The sequence below is a fragment of the Vicugna pacos genome, chromosome 12 (genome assembly GCF_048564905.1).
Source record: "Vicugna pacos chromosome 12, VicPac4, whole genome shotgun sequence".
NCBI classification, from domain to species: domain Eukaryota; kingdom Metazoa; phylum Chordata; class Mammalia; order Artiodactyla; family Camelidae; genus Vicugna; species Vicugna pacos.
Window position 1 is genome coordinate 1,160,611 of NC_132998.1, and position 19,736 is coordinate 1,180,346.

Consider the following 19,736-nt stretch of genomic DNA (forward strand, 5'->3'; position numbering starts at 1 on the left):
TCACATCTCCATTTAGATGTTTATTAGACATTTCAAATTTAACATGTTTAAAACAGCTCCTGCCCTGCCAAAACTATCCTTCTCACTGTCTTCTCCATCTCGGTAAATGGTAATTTCACTTTTTCAGATGCTCAGACCCAAAATCTTGACTTATCCTTGACTCTTCTCTTTCTCTTACAGCCCCATATCTAATAGCATAATACTAGTACTTAACTTTATTGGACCATTAGTAATTAATGCCTGCTACATAGTAAATCATCATTAAGGTGAGCAATTATAACTAAAATTACCAATGGAAGATATGATTCCATTTTTAAAATTCCTGTATGCATATAAACAAGCTTATAGTTTCTCTCATCTTAAACAAAGAAAACCCTGCTTGATCCCGTGCTTCCTGCCAGTTACTGACCCATTTCTCTGATCCTTTTTATAATCCACTTTCTTGAAAAAGTAGTTCCTATAGAATTTCTACTTCCTTACATCCTACTTTCTTTTTCTTAGTATTTGTTTTTTATTTTTAATTGTAAAATATACATAACATAAAATTTACCATCTTATCCATTTTTTTTTTTACATTTTTGTTGTTGTTGTTGTTGTTGTTAGTGGGGAGGTAATTAGATTTATTTATTTATTCATTCATTTTTAACAGAAGTACTGGGGATTGAACCCAGGACCTCTGCCTGCTAAGCACACGCTCTACCACTGAGCTACACTCTCCCCCCATCTTATCCATTTTTAAGTATAAGGTTTAATAGTGTTAAGTGCCTTTACATTATTGTGCCACCAATGTTCAGAACTCTTTTCATCTTGAAAAACTCAAAGTTTATGCCCATTAAACACCTCCTCATTATCTCCTCCCCCCTACTTCTGGTAACCACTGTTCTGCTTTCTGTTTTTATGAATTCTCCAAGTACCTCACGTAAGTGTAATCATACAGTATTTGTCTTTTTGTAATTGGCTTATTTCACTTAGCATAATGTCCTCAAGTTTCATCCATGTTGTACCATTTGTCAGAATTTCCTTGCTTTTTAAGGCTGAATAATACTACATTGAATGTATATGCCACATTTTGTTTATCCATTCATCTGTGAGAGACACTTAAGTTGCTTCCATTTTTTGGCTGTTGTGAATAACGTTGCTATGAACATGGGTGCATAAATATCTCTTCAGACTCTGCTTTCAGTTCTTTTGGGTATATTCCCAGAAATGGAATTGCTGGATCATATGGTAATTCTATTTTTGATTTTTTGAGGAATTACCATATTGTTTTTCATAGTGGCTATACCATTTTACATTATCACCAACAGTGCAGAAGCTCTGATTTCTCCACATCCTTGCCAACACTTATTTTCTGTGTATTTGATTACAGCCATCCTAATGGCTGTGAGCCAGTATCTCATGGTGGTTTTGGTTTGCATTTGTCTAATGATTAGTGGTTCTAAGCATCTTTTCATGTACTTATTGGCCATTTGTATATCTTCTTTGGCAAAAAATCCAAGTCCTTTGCCCATTTTTTTTTAATGGGATTTTTGTTGTTGTTTTTTGAGTTGGAGGAGTTCTTTATATGTTTTGGATATTAACTCCTTATCAAATATATGATTGGCAAATATTTTCGTACATTCTGTAACCTGCCTTTTTACTCTGTTGATTGTGTCCTTTGAAGTACAGAGTTTAAAATTTTGATATAGTCCAATTTATCTGTTTTTTATTGCCCATGCTTTTGGTATCATATCTAAGAAATTGCCAAATCCAATCTCATGATACTTTTTCCTTATGTTCTCTCCCAAGAGTTTTATAGTTTTAGCTCTTTTGTTGATCCATTTGGAGTTAATTATTGTATACTGTGTAAGGTAAGGGTCCAGTTTCATTCTTTTGCAGGTGCATATCCAGTTTTTCCAATACCATTTGCAGGAAAGACTATTCTTTCGCTGTTGAATGGTCTTGGCACCTTCATTGAAAATCATTTGACCGTACATGCAAGGGTTTATTTCTAGGCTCTCTATTCTGTTCCATTGGTCAATATACCTGTCTTTTTGCCAGTACCACACTGTTTTGATACTATAGCTTTGTAATTATTTTTGAAATGAGGAAGTGTGACTTCATCTTTGTTCTTTTTCAGGATTGTTTTGGCTATTCAGGGTACCTTGAGATTCCAAATGAATTTTAGGAAGAACCATTTTACTTCTGTAAAAACAACAACAACATTGTTTTCCATTTACTTGTGTCTCCTTCAATTTCTTTCAGTAGTATTTTATGGTTTTCAGTGTACAGATCTTTCACCTCCTTGTTTAATTTATTCCTAAGTATTCTATTGCTTTTGTTGCTATTGTAAAGGGATTTATTTTCTTTATTTTTCTTTCAGATAGTGTATAGAAGTAAAACTGATTCCATTGCTAATGTGTAGAAAAGCAGCTGATTTTTGTATGTTTGATTTTGTATCCTGAAACTTTATAGAATTTGTTTATTAGGTCTCACTGTTTTAGTGGAGTCTTTAGAATTTTCTATATACAAAATCATGTTGTCAGTAAACAGACGATTTTACATCTTCCTTTTTGATTCGGATGCCTGTATTTCCTTTTCGTGCCTAATTGCTCTGGCTAGGACTTCTAGTACTGTGTTGAATAGGAGTAGTCAGAGTGGGCACCCTTTTCTCGTTCTTGATCTTAGAGGAAAAGCTTTCAGCCTTTCACTGTTGATGACATAAGCTGTGTGCTTGTTATATATGGCTTTTATTATATTGAGGTATGTTCCTTCTATACTCTGACTGTGTGAGTGTTCTGCCCACCTCTCCATCCTTCATTACACTCCAGCTTCACTGGCCTTTTGTTTTTTTTTCAGATTCAGTTGAAAGTCCCACCTTATGTCTTTTGCCCATTTCCCTCTTTCTGGCATGATCTTTTATTTCATTCTCTGAATGGCTAGTTTCTTCTCATCCTTGAAGTCTCACTTAAATGTCACCCTTCTGACTATAGTAATTAAAGCTGGTCACAGCCTCTTTTCTGTTTCCTCTAGCCCATTTATGACACTGGGTAATTGTACAGTTACATTGTGATTATTTGATTAATGGCTCTATCTCCACTAAATGCTGAATTCCATTAGGACCAAGACCATCTCAAGTCTTTGTCTCTAGACCATCCTTAGCTCAGCGTTTTGTCCTTGGTACCTGACATCATTACCTGGTACTCTAACTTGGGCGTTTGGTATTCACTGGGTGAATGGATGTGAGCTCATTTTATATTTCAGGCACTATAGGAGCTTTATGTGTGTTTATTTTCATCCTCATTAATTCCATTACATAGGTGCTGTTACTGTCCCCATTTTGCAGGTAAGAATAAGCAACATACCCAAAGTCAGACAGCTAGTACATAGCAACACTAGAATTAATCCTAAGTCTCTGGTTTTTGAGCCACTTTCTCATAGTTAATGGGCTCTATGGTCAAGAAATATACTTTTGAAAAAAATTTAGTAAAAATTGATTCATTGCCTACTCAGTTGCTAATTGAATAGTGAATAACTGAGTACTTACATCAAAACTGAATCTGATTTTTCCTCCTTTGTACAATAGAGATCTTATATTACAAATGAAAATGATTTTCTTTGTTGTCCCAAATTGAATTATTATTAAATCGTTATTTTACAGTTACAGGATTTGCAAACTGGTAGGGCCAGGCCTGCTAACATTTTACCCTGTCCTCCATTTTAGCTACCAAAGATAATACTTGTCTCGCCCTTGAAGACTGTTAGCATTCGAGGGTTTCAGTTTGAAGTATTCTTTTTCCTCCCCTCCAGTTGTGAAATAAGAAAACTGTTTGACAGATGGGAAATAAAAACAATACCTTTAATAAAAACTAATGTTCAAGAGGGTAGCATATATCTGTGGGCCAATGGACTTCCTATTCCTGCCGCAGAATTAGATTTCCCCACCTAGGTACAAGCAATGATCAAAACCAAACCAAACAGAAAGCTATGGGCTTCCCATGTGGGGTGACCCTTGTGAAACCTTACCAGTGTATAAAGTAGCAAAATGGAATGTGTGCCCCCTTCAGGCGGCAGAACCCCCCAGAGCGAAAGAGGAAGGGAGCCATGCAGCTGTTTCCCCCTGCGAAGGTGATGACCGGATTCTTTGGTTTGATTCCATTTTCACATATCAGATCATTGGTTGAATCTAGTAGATTTTTTGATGATTGAGGTAAAATGATAAGCTCTTTACCTGTCTTTTGGTGTCATTTTGGACTGTTGGTTTGAACACATTTTAGAAATTGATTAAAAAATAATAATTGAGGGGCTAATTGTTGACCTTACTTATAGTTTGTGAAAGCTGGAAGGATGTGGACTTGAGAACCAGATGACCCTGAGTCAAAAGGAAGACTCTGCTACTTATTATGTAAACTTGGGAAAGAATGAATTCCTCTGAACCTCCATTTCCCCATCAATAAAAACTAAAATGGAAATGATACCTATCTCATTATCCTCTTTGTAAGTATTATATTAGGTAACAGAATCCTCTAGGACCTAGAATATGATAGATAGTCAGCAAATGTTTTCCCTTCCCTTTGCCTGAGAAAAATAATAAAATAATAGGTTAGTTGGCTTTTTTCTTGAGATTACTATCAATAGTTTTGATAGGCCAAGCCAGGGGCACTTTTACATTGTTACTATGAGGTTTTTGATTTTTTCATTGTGTTTTTATGTCATTTTTCTGTTTTTGCATTACATTTTATGCCTTTTGAAGGTCAGCCTTTTCTCTCAATTTACATTTCTTCATAGTGTCTCCACATTCTGTATATTATATAGATTCTTTTTTTCTATTCTCCAATTAGTAGACACTTAATGAATGGCTTTTGAATGGGTTAATTTTTTTTAACATTTTTTATTGATTTGTAATCATTTTACAATGTTGTGTCAAATTCCAGTGTTCAGCACAATTTTTCAGTCATTCATGGACATATACACACTCATTGTCACATTTTTTTCTCTGTGATTTATCATAACATTTTGTGTATATTTCCCTGTGCTATACAGTGTAATCTTGTTTATCTATTCTACAATTTTGAAATCCCAGTCTATCCCTTCCCACCCTCTACCACCCTGGTAACCACAAGTCTGTATTCTCTGTCCATGAGTCTTTAGATTCCACATATGAGCGATCTCATATGGTATTTTTCTTTCTCTTTCTGGCTTACTTCACTTAGAATGACATTCTCTAGGAGCATCCATGTTGCTGCAAATGGCGTTATGTTGTCGGTTTTAATGGCTGAGTAGTATTCCATTGTATAAATATACCACATCTTCTTTATCCAGTCACCTATTGATGGACATTTAGGCTGTTTCCATGTTTTGGCTATTGTAAATAGTGCTGCTATGAACATTGGAGTGCAGGTGTCATCCTGAAGTAGATTTCTTTCTGGATACAAGCCCAGGAGTGGGATTCCTGGGTCATATGGTAAGTCTATTCCTAGTCTTTTGAGGAATCTCCACACTGTTTTCCATAGTGGCTGCACCAAACTGCATTCCCACCAGCAGTGTAGGAGGGTTCCCCTTTCTCCACAGCCTCTCCAGCATTTGTCATTTTTGGATTTTTGAATGACGGCCATTCTGACTGGTGTGAGGTGAATGGGTTAATTTTTATGCTAGTACAAGTCAACTAACCCAATTTCCTCGACAAATAAATTGCAAGAAATAAAAAAGAAATGAATAGGAAACTTGTTGATTAAAAGATGTGTCAGACATAGCAATAGTCACAATATATAGACTATTTCAAACAAATAAAACTTGGAGGTAAAACAAAACAAAACAATTCTGATATGTATAAGACAGTTAGAAATTTTAACCCAATTTTATAAAATTAAGGAATTACTAACTTTTTAGGTGATATAGTGATTTTGTGTGTGTTTTTTTTTTTAAGTGGAAGTACTGGAATTGAACCCAGGACCTTCTGCATGCTAAGCATGTGCTCTACCACTGAGCAATACCTCCTACCCCCAGGCTTATGTTTTTTAAAAAGAGGTTTTTCAGAGTAACATATGGAAATATTTTGTAATTAAATGATATATTTGGTGTTTGCTTTGAAATAATATGGGAGGTAGGGAAATAGGTGGGGCTATAGATGAAGCAATTCTGTACTGAATAATAAGCGAAGTGATAACTGTGGGTTCATCATACTCTTTGTTTTTGTATGTTCTCCATAGTTAAAATTATTCTTACTAAATTTGCTTCCCATCCTCTGAACCAGGACTGTCTCTCTCTCTCTTTTTTTTTTTTAATAGGTAAGATATGAGCAACTTTAATACCACAACCAGGCTAGTTATTACTTAAGAGTACCACTGAATGCAACTGTCAGGAGTAAGGGTCAGCCAAGATAGAGGAGAAAGGGGAAGATGGAGGAAGACAGGAAAAGAGTAAGAGAGACGAGGGAGACTAGAGAAAAGGAAAGAAGTGAAGAATAACTCTTAGTTACAAGTCTCTTATTCTCATTCTAAATTTTCTTTCAATTTCACCTCAAAAGGATACCAAAGATAAGTAGGAACCTGAGATTCTGCTCTATAAGTTCTGTCAAAAATGTTTTGTAATAAGGAGAAAGAAAAATAGCTGTTTTGTTTCCATGTATCAGCCTAGGAGACTAAGGATTCCCCTTTTTTCTATATTCCTTGTAGATTTAGTATACTGTAGCTATTGCATAGATAGTATGTCTCTAAGTGTCTGTGGGTACTGGACTTTGCAGAAATTCTTACATAATCTTCCACATCACTACCCAGGAACTGGATAGAGTTTTCTCTTCCTTTTTTGGAGACCTTATCCCTTTGTTTATAATTGGCTTTTGGCATTCAGTTCTCACTGTGGCAGGCAGTCCTCACCTCTGCCCCTTACCTCCAACCTCTGCCCCATTCCTAATTGTAGTTTAAGCTCATGAGTTTGATAAACTAGGTGAACACTTTTCCAAGGACTAGTTCTGTTCAGATCACTTTTTTTTTTTTTTTTTTTGAGATTCAGGGTATGTTAGGAATTAGAAGAGCATGGGTCCAGGAGTCGGGCCGTATGGACTCAAGGTTTTAATATTCTATCCCAGTTAAAAAAAATAGTATGCCAGACTTCAAGAGACTTTTGTGTGTTTGTTTTTAAATAGGTAATGGATGTATGGACTTGGGATAAAATATGAAAGTTTCAAACAAGTATAAAGGAAACAAAGAAAAAGTGTGTTTTCACCACATCTTCTGTGTACCTAGTTCCCATTTCCAGTAGCCATCACTGTTAACTGTTTCTTGTTAGAGATATTTCTATGTACATTATATCAGACTTTGAAAAATTATATAGCCAGAGTTCTTTGTGACTTGTAAAAAGCAGGCTAGAACAAGGATTAAACTCTATATACCTGATGTATTGTTGGTTGGTTGCATATGTACATTTTATTTTGATCTGGAAATAGACTAGGCACACATAACCTTTCACATCCTTGGGATAGGCCACTTACTTTAGGTGTGTAGCATTGCCATTGTTTATTGTTTGGGGAATCAAAAATATTTCTGTAAGGACCACAGGAGCAGAATTTTTTCGTGACTTTGAGACTTAGGGCCTTAATAAAACCAGATCCCTAATCTACCAGTGTGCGTTTTCTTTGAATGGATGGTATCAGGGTGAAGAAGAGAAGGGTTGATATTTCCCGACTTCCTGTGTGTTTGTGATCTCTGTATTTCTGACCAAAATGAAATTGTGTCAAATGATGAAAATGGGGTAAATGGCAAGGTAGGGCAAAGTAAACTACAGGCAGACATTATCCTTTCCTTTGTCCTTTCTCCGTCTGAAGCAGCTGTGTTGTGGAAGAGGCATGAATGCTTTTCTGCACGCCACCAAGCTCCATTGACGCTGCTGTTCCTTTTCACTTTGCATCTCCTCCTCGGGCCATGTGTCCTCCCGAACGCAGATGATCCACCAGCCAGGCTGAGTAGTGGAGGGTTAGGTAATGCAGAGTCACACTGCATGGGGCTCAGTTGTACCCCACCCATGTTTTCCCCAAGCAGCTGTCATGTTCAGACTTAAGCTACTTAACCTTCAAAGACCTTTTTTCTTTCCTGAGAATTTATGACATTTTTCGCTCTGTTATCTCCTGGTATGTAGGAGGTATTGCCACACTGTCAGGTACCCACAAACTTGTGGTATAGTTGGTTATTCCCTGGGATGCAGGCACAGGCTTGTGCTGCCTAAAAATACTGTGCCTAAAAGGATTGTGCCCCGCTAGAATTGCCCATGTACTCTAGCTGAGGGTTCTTGCTCTAGTCAGTCTATGTAATTACCAGTCTTGTGTAGGAGATTTTTCCTCCAGCTTATTTGGTTCAGTTCAAATGCCTTTGCTCCTTGAATGTTCTACTTTGACTAGACATTACCTATTGCCAGGGAACTTAGAAGTGTTTTCCTTCCAGAAGGGAGAGAAGCAAAGGATGCAGGGTCATGCAAAGGCCTGCTCTACATGTTTACTCAGCTGTTTGCATGGTTTGAATACTGTCAGTGTTTAGGGTTTCCGATAGTTGATTCTGTTTAACGAAAAGTGAAGTGATATAACAGAGGGAATGTTGAATAAGACTGAGCATCAGTTTCTAAGTTTTAGAAGGGAAATAACACATCCCCTGCTCTACCTCACAGAGTTGTGGGAAAGATGAAATGAAAGCATAAAGGTGATAGGACTTAAGATACTGTTAAATGGTTAGACAAAAAGGTACAGAATTCTGCGTCAAACTGTGCCTTGAGGCTTTTTGCACAGTGAGGAGGTTCTTTATCCAGTCTTGAAGAAAGCAGAGTTTCTTAAGAGCTTCTTGTACACTTGAGTCTTTAAGGTAGAATGATTGGTTCATCATTCAGGATCCCAAAAGGAAACAAGTGGCACATCCAAGCAGAGTAATTTGAGAAAGACGAAATAAAGGGATTAATTACAAGAGGACATGGGGGCACCAGTGAGAGCGAGCAGAGTACCCTATGGCCAGCAATTACAGAGCCTACATTACCTGAGATCTAAAAGAGCAAAGAGAGAGATGACCAGAATCTAAGAGTAGCTGTGTGGAGAGAACCATGGGCCTCAGAAGAGGTATGCCGCTGGATCACGGTATCCTGGCAGGGGAAGGAGCTAGGAAAAGAAATAACTCTGGCCTCCTCCTCCTTCTCTTTGATATCGTGCTGGTGTGCATCTGGTTAGCCAAACCCAGCTGGAAGCCAGAGGGCAAGGGAGCCTGCTCATACTCTATATGGTCAGCTTCCAAGGCACGGAGCAAGGTAGACAAGAGTGGCAAGTGGATCTGGAAGGGCAAATGGGTTCCTGGGCAGTATGTTTGGCTTCGCTAAGGATTGGTTGGTTGTTTAGACTTGGGGTTTTATATTGTCAGTTTTATGCTTGAGGCCTAGTTTGAGTACCACATGGTATGAATGTAAGTAACTCCTTGGTATTCAAGGGACGTGGAAAACAAATAGCTGTTATCGTGGTAAGAGTCAAAGAGAAGTGGGGTGGAGGTGAGAACCCGGAGATGATGTCAGGTTTACTTGAGCTAAGGGGAAGCAGTAGAAAGTAGAGTCAGCTTTTAAAACCAGGTTTGGTGGGCAGATCTGCGGTATGGATTCTCTGACTCAGGCTCCACATGTTCCAGAGATACCTGTCTCTTTTTGTTTTGTTTTGTTTTTAATGTTACTATTTTTTTTTCTTTTTTGGGGGAAGGGGGATTACAGAGAATATCCCTTTCTTGCTCTGATATGGCTTAATGTCTAATTCATATTTCCACTTGAATTTCAATACAATATATTAACCTTATGGCTTCTCATGGCTTTTCTGCCTGGAGATGAAGTAGGGTGATGCCGACCTGGGCTGATCTTGTGCTGGGTCATGCTAACCTGTGGTAGCCTAACATCTCAAGATGCTTTCAGTGGTTGGGATGTCCTCTTCTCTCTACCCATCCCTATCAAATTTTTTTTCCCTATTAAATTTCTATAACAGCTTTATTGAGATACAATTCACATACCATACAATTCATTCATTTAAAGTCACAATTCAGTGACTTTTTAATGTATTCACAGAGTTATGCATCCATTACCATAATCAATTTTAGGACATTTCATTACCTTCCAAAAGAAATCCCACCCACTTAGCGGTCATCTCCCAACTCTTTTATTACCTCCCTCTCCCAGCCTTAGGTAATCTACTTTCTGTCTCTGTAGGCTTGCCTGTTCTACACGTTACATATAAATGGAATCATATAATCAGTGGTCCTTTTGACTGGCTTCTTTCAGTTAGCATGTTTTCAGGGTTCATGTTGTAGTGTGTATCTGTGCTTCTTTCTTGTGGCTGAGTAATAGGTTTATGGATGGATAAACCACATTTTGTTTATCCATTTATCAGTCAGTAGTTGTTTGTATTGTTTCCACTTTGGGCTATACACAAATAATGTTGCTCTGAAACTCATGTACAGGTTTTGTGTGGACATACGTTTCCACTTCTCTTGGGTACATACTTAGGAGTGGAATTGCTGGGTCACATGATAACTCTGTGTTTAACTGTTTCAGGAACTGCCAAACTGTCTTCCAAAGCAATTGCATCATTTTACATTCCCACCAGCAGGGTGAAAGGGTTCCAGCTCCTTCACAGCTCACCAACACTTGTTATTTTTTATGTAATCAAAGTTACTTTTGATTAAAGCTATAGTCTTTTTATTACAACCACCCTAGTGGATATGAAGTAGTATCTCATTATGATTTTGATTTGCAGTTCCCTGTGGCTCCCCATTTAAAGTTTAATATCCTACTCATCCTTCAAGGTGCAACTCAGACATCTTTGAGAAGCTTTTCCCTCAGGAATTGTTTCTTCTTCCCTGATCTTACACCACTTTGCTTGGATCTCCATTAGCACACGTGTTTTTTTCTGCTGGTTACCTAGCTTGTACTCTCTGGTTTGTGAATTACTGAACGGCTCCTTGTGGGTATGTGTTTAAATTTGTTATGAAATGTTTCACTTATATACGTACTCACCTGTGAGTCTGCGCTGCATCAAGCAGGACTTGCATGTAGTTGGCATTCAGATATTTACTGAATGACTCAAATAATGCAAAGGGTCTCATGAGTGAGTACTTTCTGGAAGAGTGGACTTTCTCTTATTGGGAGATATTATGATAGAACTCAGGAAATAATGTATTTTAGGCAAAAATGTTCAAGTATGTTATATGTCTTAGAGACCACTGGCTCTAGGAACTTGCTTGTGGATCATCCGTATCCAGGTTGTAAATGGAATTTTGATGTCAGGCCACTGGATTGTTTATCTGTGAGACTTTCTTAGGGGTTTGTTAAGATGATACACAATTAGCAAATCCCCTAAGTTTGTTTTACTCCTTTCAGCAAATTGCCATGCCTATAGTCTGTGCTAGGAACTTAAGTAGACACTAGATGTGGGATGGGGTTTTCTCTTGCTCTCGCGGTAATAAAGTTAAGGGCCCAGGATGGGGATGACTTTCATAGCAAATGAATGGATACAGGATTTGTGAATTTCGTTAAACCATGCAAAATGAACACTTGATCAGAGAGCCTTATTTTGATTTTAATTAATAAGTAGCTCATCTGCCTGGATCCTTCTCTTAGAGATCTGATGGAAGACTAGTGATTAGGAATTAGGCTTTGTATCACGTCTACCATTATGATCTCTTACAAGAGAACAAAGGGAAAAACACTCTTGTGTCTCTTAGTTTCCTGTAACTCAGCAAGGCAGGAAACCTAAAATTCCTGCTACAGGAAGAGGGGAGTTTGATCTTTCTTTTTCTGGATGAAGATGAAGGAGTTATTTCTCCATCCCCATACTATAAGCCCTTCCCCAGATTGTTACCCCCAGAGATTCTTATAAGCTGTCTTACAGCATAATTCTCTGCCCATCCTTTAAACATCACCCCACCAATCTTTAGGGGACTAAAGTCTCTTCAGTGTTTTATCTGAAATGTCTCAGCCCTGAATAATAAAAGAGCAAAACAGAAGGATTGTTTTATAATCTAGACATAAGTAACTTTCTGAGGAGGTCAAAGAGAGGTAGTTCTGAAGATGGTCAGGGCCAGCTTGCTGTGTAGGTATCCAGGTACTTTGCCTCACGGCCTCAAATCTCTTCATGTACTTTCTATAAAAACACCTCTTCAATATGAAAATGAGTATATGTATATATATGCATGACTGGGACATGTATGCTGTACACCAGAAATTGTCACATTGCAACTGACTATACTTTAATTTAAAAAAAAAAAATTTCTCCAGAGTTTTCCTGGATCCTTAAGAACTACTAGGGGAAACATCAAATCTGCAGACAAGTAACAGCTCAATGTGGGTGAGTTATCTATAGTTTGCAAAGGAAGGAGAATTTTGTCCTTTAAATAGAAGACCTTCATTTTTAAGACTCTAGATTTTAAAAGAATAATCATAATTGACATTTCATACTTTCTGTATGCCATGTTAAGTACTTTATATCCATTAACTCATTTATCCCACCTTTCTTTGACTTTTATGTGTGGCTGTTTTATATGTGGCTCTGCGAGAGGAGTGGCCCTTCTGGAAAACATCCAAGGCCACCCCTTCTGGTGTCCTCACACACCTTTTAGTGATAGATTCTAGTCTCCAACCAGTCTTACATCTGCTGTTGGGAGGAAGGTATATCTCAGTGGTGGAGTGCATGCCTAGCATGCACAGGGTCCTGGGTTCAATCCCCAGTACCTCTGTTTAAAAGAATAAGCAAATAAATAAGCCTAAAATTACCGCCCCTCCTCAAGAAAAAAAAATTTTTTTAAAAGGAAACAAAATTTTTAAAAAAGAAAAAAAAATTTTTTTAAATCTGCTATTCCCTATCATTTACATTCAGTCAACTCATTTTTGCAATTCAATGAATGTTTCCTATTCTACCTTGATAACCTATTGCCACAGACAGGCACTTGGGTTTCACTGGCAGATCCAAAGCCAAAAAGCCCTAGCCCTGAGATTGCTTCCCACCTTCAGGGATCACAGTTGAAATTCCTCCCTTTCCCAAAGAATTAGTGAAATACGAGAACCTTCTAAAAGCATTAATACCTCATTTGTAGGCCTACATTTCTAAGGCACTTCTTTCACTTTTAGCTAAGAAATCAAACTTCAGAGCTCTTACCACACTAATTACTGGGCTTTTCATGCCTTCCCTGCCTAGTCCTGTTATTTTTAAGATATTCAAACATTTACTAAATGCATGAATTAATCAATATTTATTCTAACAGTACTCAACATATATCCATCAAGCAGATAACTTCACATTCTGCAAGTCTGAATTTAACTTCTATACTTTTTCCTGATCCCCCTTCATGTCTAATATCTCCTAGCTACTCTCACCACCTCTGGTCTCCTACCCCTCCAAACCAGCTTGGATAAAGCCACAGGTGTTAGCTTTCTCATGTCATTTCTCTGTTTATAAACCCATTAATGTTTCCCAGTCACTTTCAGAATTAAATCTCCTTCATAAGAAAACTCATACCTACCCTCTTCTGCTGGATAGCTTTACATATTCCTTTGCTGCTTGATAATATACTACCATCCTTTATTTCAAAAGGCAAATTTAATACCATCCCAGGTATCTGGGCCAAATGTGAGGGTCCTTGTTTTAAAGAGTTCAAATCTTGAAATCATTAGGGGCATAATACAATTGAGTCCTCTTCTAAATGACCACTAATCCAAACAACTTTAAGAATTCCACCTACATGAGTACAAACCAAAGTTATAAGTGGAAACCTACCAGTTTTTTTTTTTTTTTCTTCTAGGAGCCAAACAAAACTACATGTCATCCAAAGATACGAAGCTAACAGATGGATGCTCCAGTAGCATCCCTTCCTTAAGAGAACCTGGAGTACTGACAGGTCAACCATTTCCATTTCAGCTCCTCTAACAACCCTGAATTTGATCCTTACATAAAAATGACAGTTTTTCACCATAGCAATAAATATCAAGTTACCTTTAAGATTTAGACTCTGCTTCTGTTTATGAAATCTCCCATAATGCAGCAGGACTAAGGAAAACATCTTGTTCCTTATTTTCTAGCTTAGGCCCTGACAGAGGACCAGTGGCCTCAGAAGACTGTTTCAGACTAGTAGGAATCAAGAGAGACAGTATTTCCCTGCCCTTCCTCCCTCAGGAAGGCTATTTCAGTCCTCTGGGCCCTCATATATACGACCCCCTTTCTCTCTTAATACATAGGTAAACGTGAATTATTAGTTTGCCTTCATTATTATGTCTCTCTGAATAGTTAATTTTGGGAAACCAGATAAGCTTTACCTTGAGGCTTTCTCATCTTTTTTCCCTCGGATTCTCTCGCACCTCAAAGTGAATATTTTTCTAATTTTTCTCTTCGGAGCCAAACCTATATAGCAATTTCAGAAGCTGTTTGGGAATAGCAAGAGATTAACGTTTTTGGTTTTGTTTTGTTTTGTTTTCCTGAATGGTATTTTTTTTTCCTAGTAATTTTCCTGGCCTTGCAGCAAAGTTTATTATTGACTAAGTCAGTTTTAGATTATAGATAAGACCTTAGTATTAAATCCAAATTTATAACCATGGTAGCAAACCGATAGCTTCTTTTCAGTGTATTTCTTTCCCCAGTGACCCTTGTGTTCTTATTTGGACAGTCCTAGCATCACTGGTACTTGCTCTTAGAAATATCCTCCCATATTGGGAAAGGGGACAGGTAAACTCTCCCTGAGGCAGGTGAGCTCGTCTGCTAGTGCTCGGCATGTGATGTGATGCTGCTAGAGTTGCTTTTGCTGCCACTGTTGCTGCTCCCAGGCCTGGAATCTCACATTTAGAAGAAGCTTGGCTTTCTCAGCTAAGGATCATAATAGTAATTCCTTAGAGGTGAAGAAAGGCAGATCTTAGAGAGTGATCTCCAGCAGTGATCTTCTTTTTCTGAACTCAGGAACAAGCATGGTTGGAGTATAGGTCACAGTCTTCTTGCCTCTACTTTAAATCAGTTGGTGCACTTACAATAGGCGTGATAACGGACAGGCCTAAACGGTTGGTATTTGATTATTACTGCAGATGTACTAATTCAGTGGCGTTTTCAACGTCATTCTTACAGCAAGTGCTGCCATTTTTAGCACTGGATGTATGACTTTTAAGTTTATTTGTCCTATTTTTGTCTTGTTGTCTGAAAGTTGCTTAAAAACATGCACATGCCCCCATCCCCTGCCCTGCACTTACTGCCTATTGCTGCCATCACAGAGGAATAATTCATATTCCTCTGGCGTGTGGATTATTCTGTATGGGAAGTCATAGTGTAAGTGTTGGCAAAGAGAGGGACAGGAAATATAAAAGGTGTATGAAGAGCTACAATAGATCATGAGTTTTTGGGCCATTCTACAATATGGTATTGGGTTTCTTTGCTGCAGTAAAGACCTAAGGAATAAACTGTATTTGCAAGAGGGTGCACATTTGTGATTGTATATAGTGATAAAAGTGGGGAAATACCTCCTTCAGCATCTTTTGCCAGAGCAAAGACTTTTATTTTAAAGTTTGCTAAAGGTCAGAGGCGTGAAATATGAGAGGCACATTTCACATTAATTAAGATTCTTTGGCGGGATGTTTTCCCCCCTTCGATATCCCTCGCCACCATTACCACCACCAAAAAAGGGGGGGGGGACACCTAGAGATGAAACTCGCATTTTAGAGAGAAGTAATTCCAAATAGATTTATCCTATAAAGCGCTTTAAGGCAAGGGAGAACTAGAATATGGGTATGATAGAGTAAAATGCACTGTATTATAGAAAATTATGCAAATTTAGAGTCTTATGAGCCATATATAAATATATACACTAGAAGCCTGATTAAAGCATAAAGATATAAAATATGTGATGAAGCAATGGATCCATGTTCCAGGCACCCTGGTACTTTGTCTCCAACAGAAGTACCCCAAAAATGGAGCAGAGTTTGGTTGCCTGTCCTGGTGTCAGTGGTGAAAGATTAGCGATCTTGCACCCCAAATCCTAGATTTCCTTGACGATACTTTATGTATTATTCATTCAGTTAAACTTTTAAAAGCTTTAAAAACAAGCTTATTTTGACCTCTCATTATTCATGAAAGATAGGGAGGACAGTTACATATTTTCTTATTCTATGGCAGAGAGGAAGTCCTTCAGTTGTTTTTTTTTTTTGTTTTTTTTTCAATTGTCCTATTGACTTCGCTGCTGTTAAACCTTGGACTGATTCTTTCTAAGGAACCAAAATACTCCTCACTCTTGAGCATCTAAACGTGTAATCCTGACCTTCTGTTCTTCATGTCTTCCTGCAGCCATACGTGTCATTGTCTCAGCAGATGGCACCACCCAGTCCAAGCAGCAGTACCCCTAACAGCAGCAGTGGGAGCAGTGGGAATGACCAGCTGAGCAAAACCAACCTCTACATCCGGGGACTGCAGCCAGGCACCACTGACCAGGACCTAGTCAAGTTGTGCCAGTCGTAAGTTGGGGTATACGTGGGGAGGTTTCCAGGGACAGCATGGATTTGGTGATAGTGGCTTTTTACCAGATACTCTGATTCTGAAATGCAGTATTATTTTGCTTCTAGACCATAGTCGCAAGGTTTCTCAGCAGCCACTGTTAAGGAAATGCTACTTACTACCAATGTATAAAATGTTTATGTTTTTCTCTGAGGAAAGCTGGTTAGGGCTTTGTTTCCAGCAGGTACCGAAGAACTGATGGTCTTAGTGGAAAGATTCCTGTCCTTACACCTTGAATAGAAATGCTCACTATCTCTGAAGATACTCACTGGAAGACAGAGCTGGCAGTGAGGATAGAAGAAAGTTGGACTAGCCAACTGAATTACACACCTAGGAGAATTTCTGCTGCTGGAGTTATTCCTAGTGACCCAGAGAAGCCCTCAGATTAGTGGATGAAGAAGAAGATGGGCAGAGAGGTTGTTACTCTGCACCTACCCGCTAAAGGCCTCTGGGGTTCCTCAGCATAGATTTGAGTCATTAGATGGAGATAACACCATGGAATTAACCCAATTAGGAAAGCTGGAAAAATTACAGGAGTGCAGAGATGCCAGCTCAATTCCATTTGGCAGAAAAATATGTGTTTCAGATCATTTATATGGGGGACTGATTAGAGGCAGAAGTCTAGGGTGGGATGGGGACATTAATGGGGAAGGAGAAATTGAGTTTGGAAAGAGAAATAGGAACCTTAGTCTGTGTAAATTTATCATCTTTTAAAACTTTGTTGAAGTATAACAATTTGTGAAAAGTGCACAAATCGTGTTTACAGAAGAGAAAATTTTCACAAGGTGAACACATCCTTATAACAGTCCCTTGCAACCAGATCAAGAAATAGAACATTATCCACTTTTCAGAAGCCCACCTCCGAGTTACAATCTCTCCCCCTTCCCCTAATGGTATCTGCTCTTTGGCTTCTAAACAGTTGATTGATGTGTCTTATTTGAACTTCATATAAATCATAGTGATGTAGCACGTATCCTTTTATGTCTGGTTTCTGTTGCTCAGTGTTGTTTGTGAGATTCATCTACATTGTTGCACGGAGCAAAATTTTCTTCATTCTTACCGCTTTATAAAATTCCATCCTAGGAACTACCAGTTTATTTACCCATTCTCCTGTTGCTGGGCACTTGGGTTGTTGCCAGTATGTGACTACTATGGGTATCAGTAGTGCTGCCATGAGCTTTTTGGTGTATGTGTGTACGCATTTATGTTGGTTATGTACCTAGGAGGAAAATGACTAAGTCAGAGGATATACACTTGCTCAGGTTTTGTAGATACTACTAAAGAATTTTCTGCAGTGGTCAAACTAACTCAAACTCCCACAACAGTGTATGTACGTTATAGCTGTCCCAAAGGCAGAACATCCCCCTACCCGGAATGTAGTTGTGTGAGGCATCAGAGGTATTCTGTACACCCCTAACTCTTCTGAAGTAGTGGTTTTTGGATTTTTGCTAGCATCAGGCTGCACAAAATCAATCTCTGTAAGGCTAGATATGTGTATAAAACTAGATGGATCCTTTCCCTCAGCTTACCTTGCTAGAAAAGTATTTAAATGGAACTTAGGAGACTTAGTCTAGGACTAGTAATTTTTTGAAGGAATGAGAATTGGCAAAAATGTTAGTTGATGAGGGAAAAGAGTATCATATCAGTCTAGTTCCTTGATTTCTTCACCTCGTGTTTCTTGTACTAAATATAATGTGCTACTAAAATCAGTCTTCTTCACAAGACAGAGGAAAAACCCAGTTCTGCTTCACTATACCTTTAGACTTTCATTTTGTCCTTCCCAGTAGTTGCCTTACCTTTTGCTGTGTCTAACGGGATGAGAACAGTCAGGGTCGGCACATAGGATGGAAGTAAGGAGCCCAGTAGGGGACTGTGGAGAGGTCGGAACGAGGCAGGGAAAGAATGGGTGCAAGGAGGGGTTGTGAGGAAAGGGAAGCTGAGAAGAGCAGGAGGTGGAACCCTCATGGCTGCTATGAGGGAGGAGGCAAACCTTTCTACGAAGGGTGTTTCCGTGCGTAGAGGGACTTCTTGCCTTTGTCCCAGTTGTCTCTTTAGGTTGTAAGGGAAGTGAGCTTTGCTGGATCCTAAGCCCTGGTGGGTGGGAAGGAGAGGCGTGGAGGCTGGGCCTGGAACTCCTGGTTCTCTTGGAGGGGCTCCTTCCGAGAAGGAAGCAGCGCGACCCAGCTGTTGCCAGCTGCAGTGGAAATTCTGAGCGCAAAGTCTCAGGCTGCTCAGACCACAGCAAGCTCCACCCTGGGGCCTTGATAGGGATAGCAGCATGTGTGTCCTCTGGCTGTTACAGCCTCTTGCATCCCTTCCCTTGCCTAAATTTGGGAAAGAATCCAAGGATGTAGCCCTGAAGGGTTAGGATCGCCACATCCATTCCAGCCTCCAGGGCATTGCTTGGCTTGCTCTGTGTGATCCACTGGGTCACAGAGCCCCACTAAAATAGTCAGTGAGGGGCCACCATGGAGCGAAACAAATACATCAATCATATATTCTTCAGATCCCTAAATGAGATGAGAGGTAGAAGAAAAAGTTTATTTGGGGTCTTGGTCTCAAATTCAGTCCCTGCCAACTGCTTTCAGTTAAATCTTATACTTCTGACTTTGTTAGTGATCTCTGTTCTGTCTCTTTAATATCTTCCCTCTCCTGGAGTGGAATGTAGAGACTGCATCCTGGTGGCACACTTCAGATATAATCCCTGACCTGTGATACTCCCCTGCTCAGGTTTGGGGAACTCCTCGTGACTCTGCTGCCAAAGTATCATTTTCAAAAAGTTGAAAAACATAATTCTTGGACAAATATAGGCAAACACATGCCAAATGTTTATTTTACTCATTCATGAGAAAACTAGCAGGATGGTAAAATGGGTTCGAAGTGTTTGAGGGACTGAGTATTTATGGTACTGAAGAAAGCTTACTGAACTTACTGAAGAAAGATTACTAGGTTACAGACAAAACTGGTTCATACCCTATAGGACAATAAAGCAGTAACCTTTGAGATGATCTTTTCTACCGGGCAGAAATTATTTGCATTTATACCGGATAAAAATCTACAAGTTAATACGTGTTTTCACAAAATCTGGGCTCTCATCAGTAGTAAATAGTAAGTCAAACAAAGAAACATCCCCCTAGATAATAAAATATACCTTGAATGGGCCTTTTAGACAGTGCTCCAGAATTACATTGAAAGGCTGTGCGGTCCTCATTTTGCCTTATCGTCAAGTTTTGGA

General features: G+C 38.8%; 1 protein-coding gene across 4 annotated transcripts in view; it reads left to right on the forward strand.

The window, feature by feature from the left end:
- The window catches only part of LOC140685338 (RNA-binding motif, single-stranded-interacting protein 2), a 47,596-nt gene that overhangs the window by 9,335 nt on the left and 18,525 nt on the right, over nucleotides 1–19,736 (forward strand). For 3 of the 4 annotated variants that reach the window (XM_072972472.1, XM_072972471.1, XM_072972473.1), the window contains one exon: nucleotides 16,295–16,461. In XM_072972472.1, coding sequence (XP_072828573.1) covers nucleotides 16,295–16,461 — 167 coding nt within the window. Of the gene's footprint in view, nucleotides 1–13,778; nucleotides 13,875–16,294; nucleotides 16,462–19,736 lie in introns of all 4 variants that reach the window. The other variant, XM_072972474.1, reaches the window with a different exon arrangement.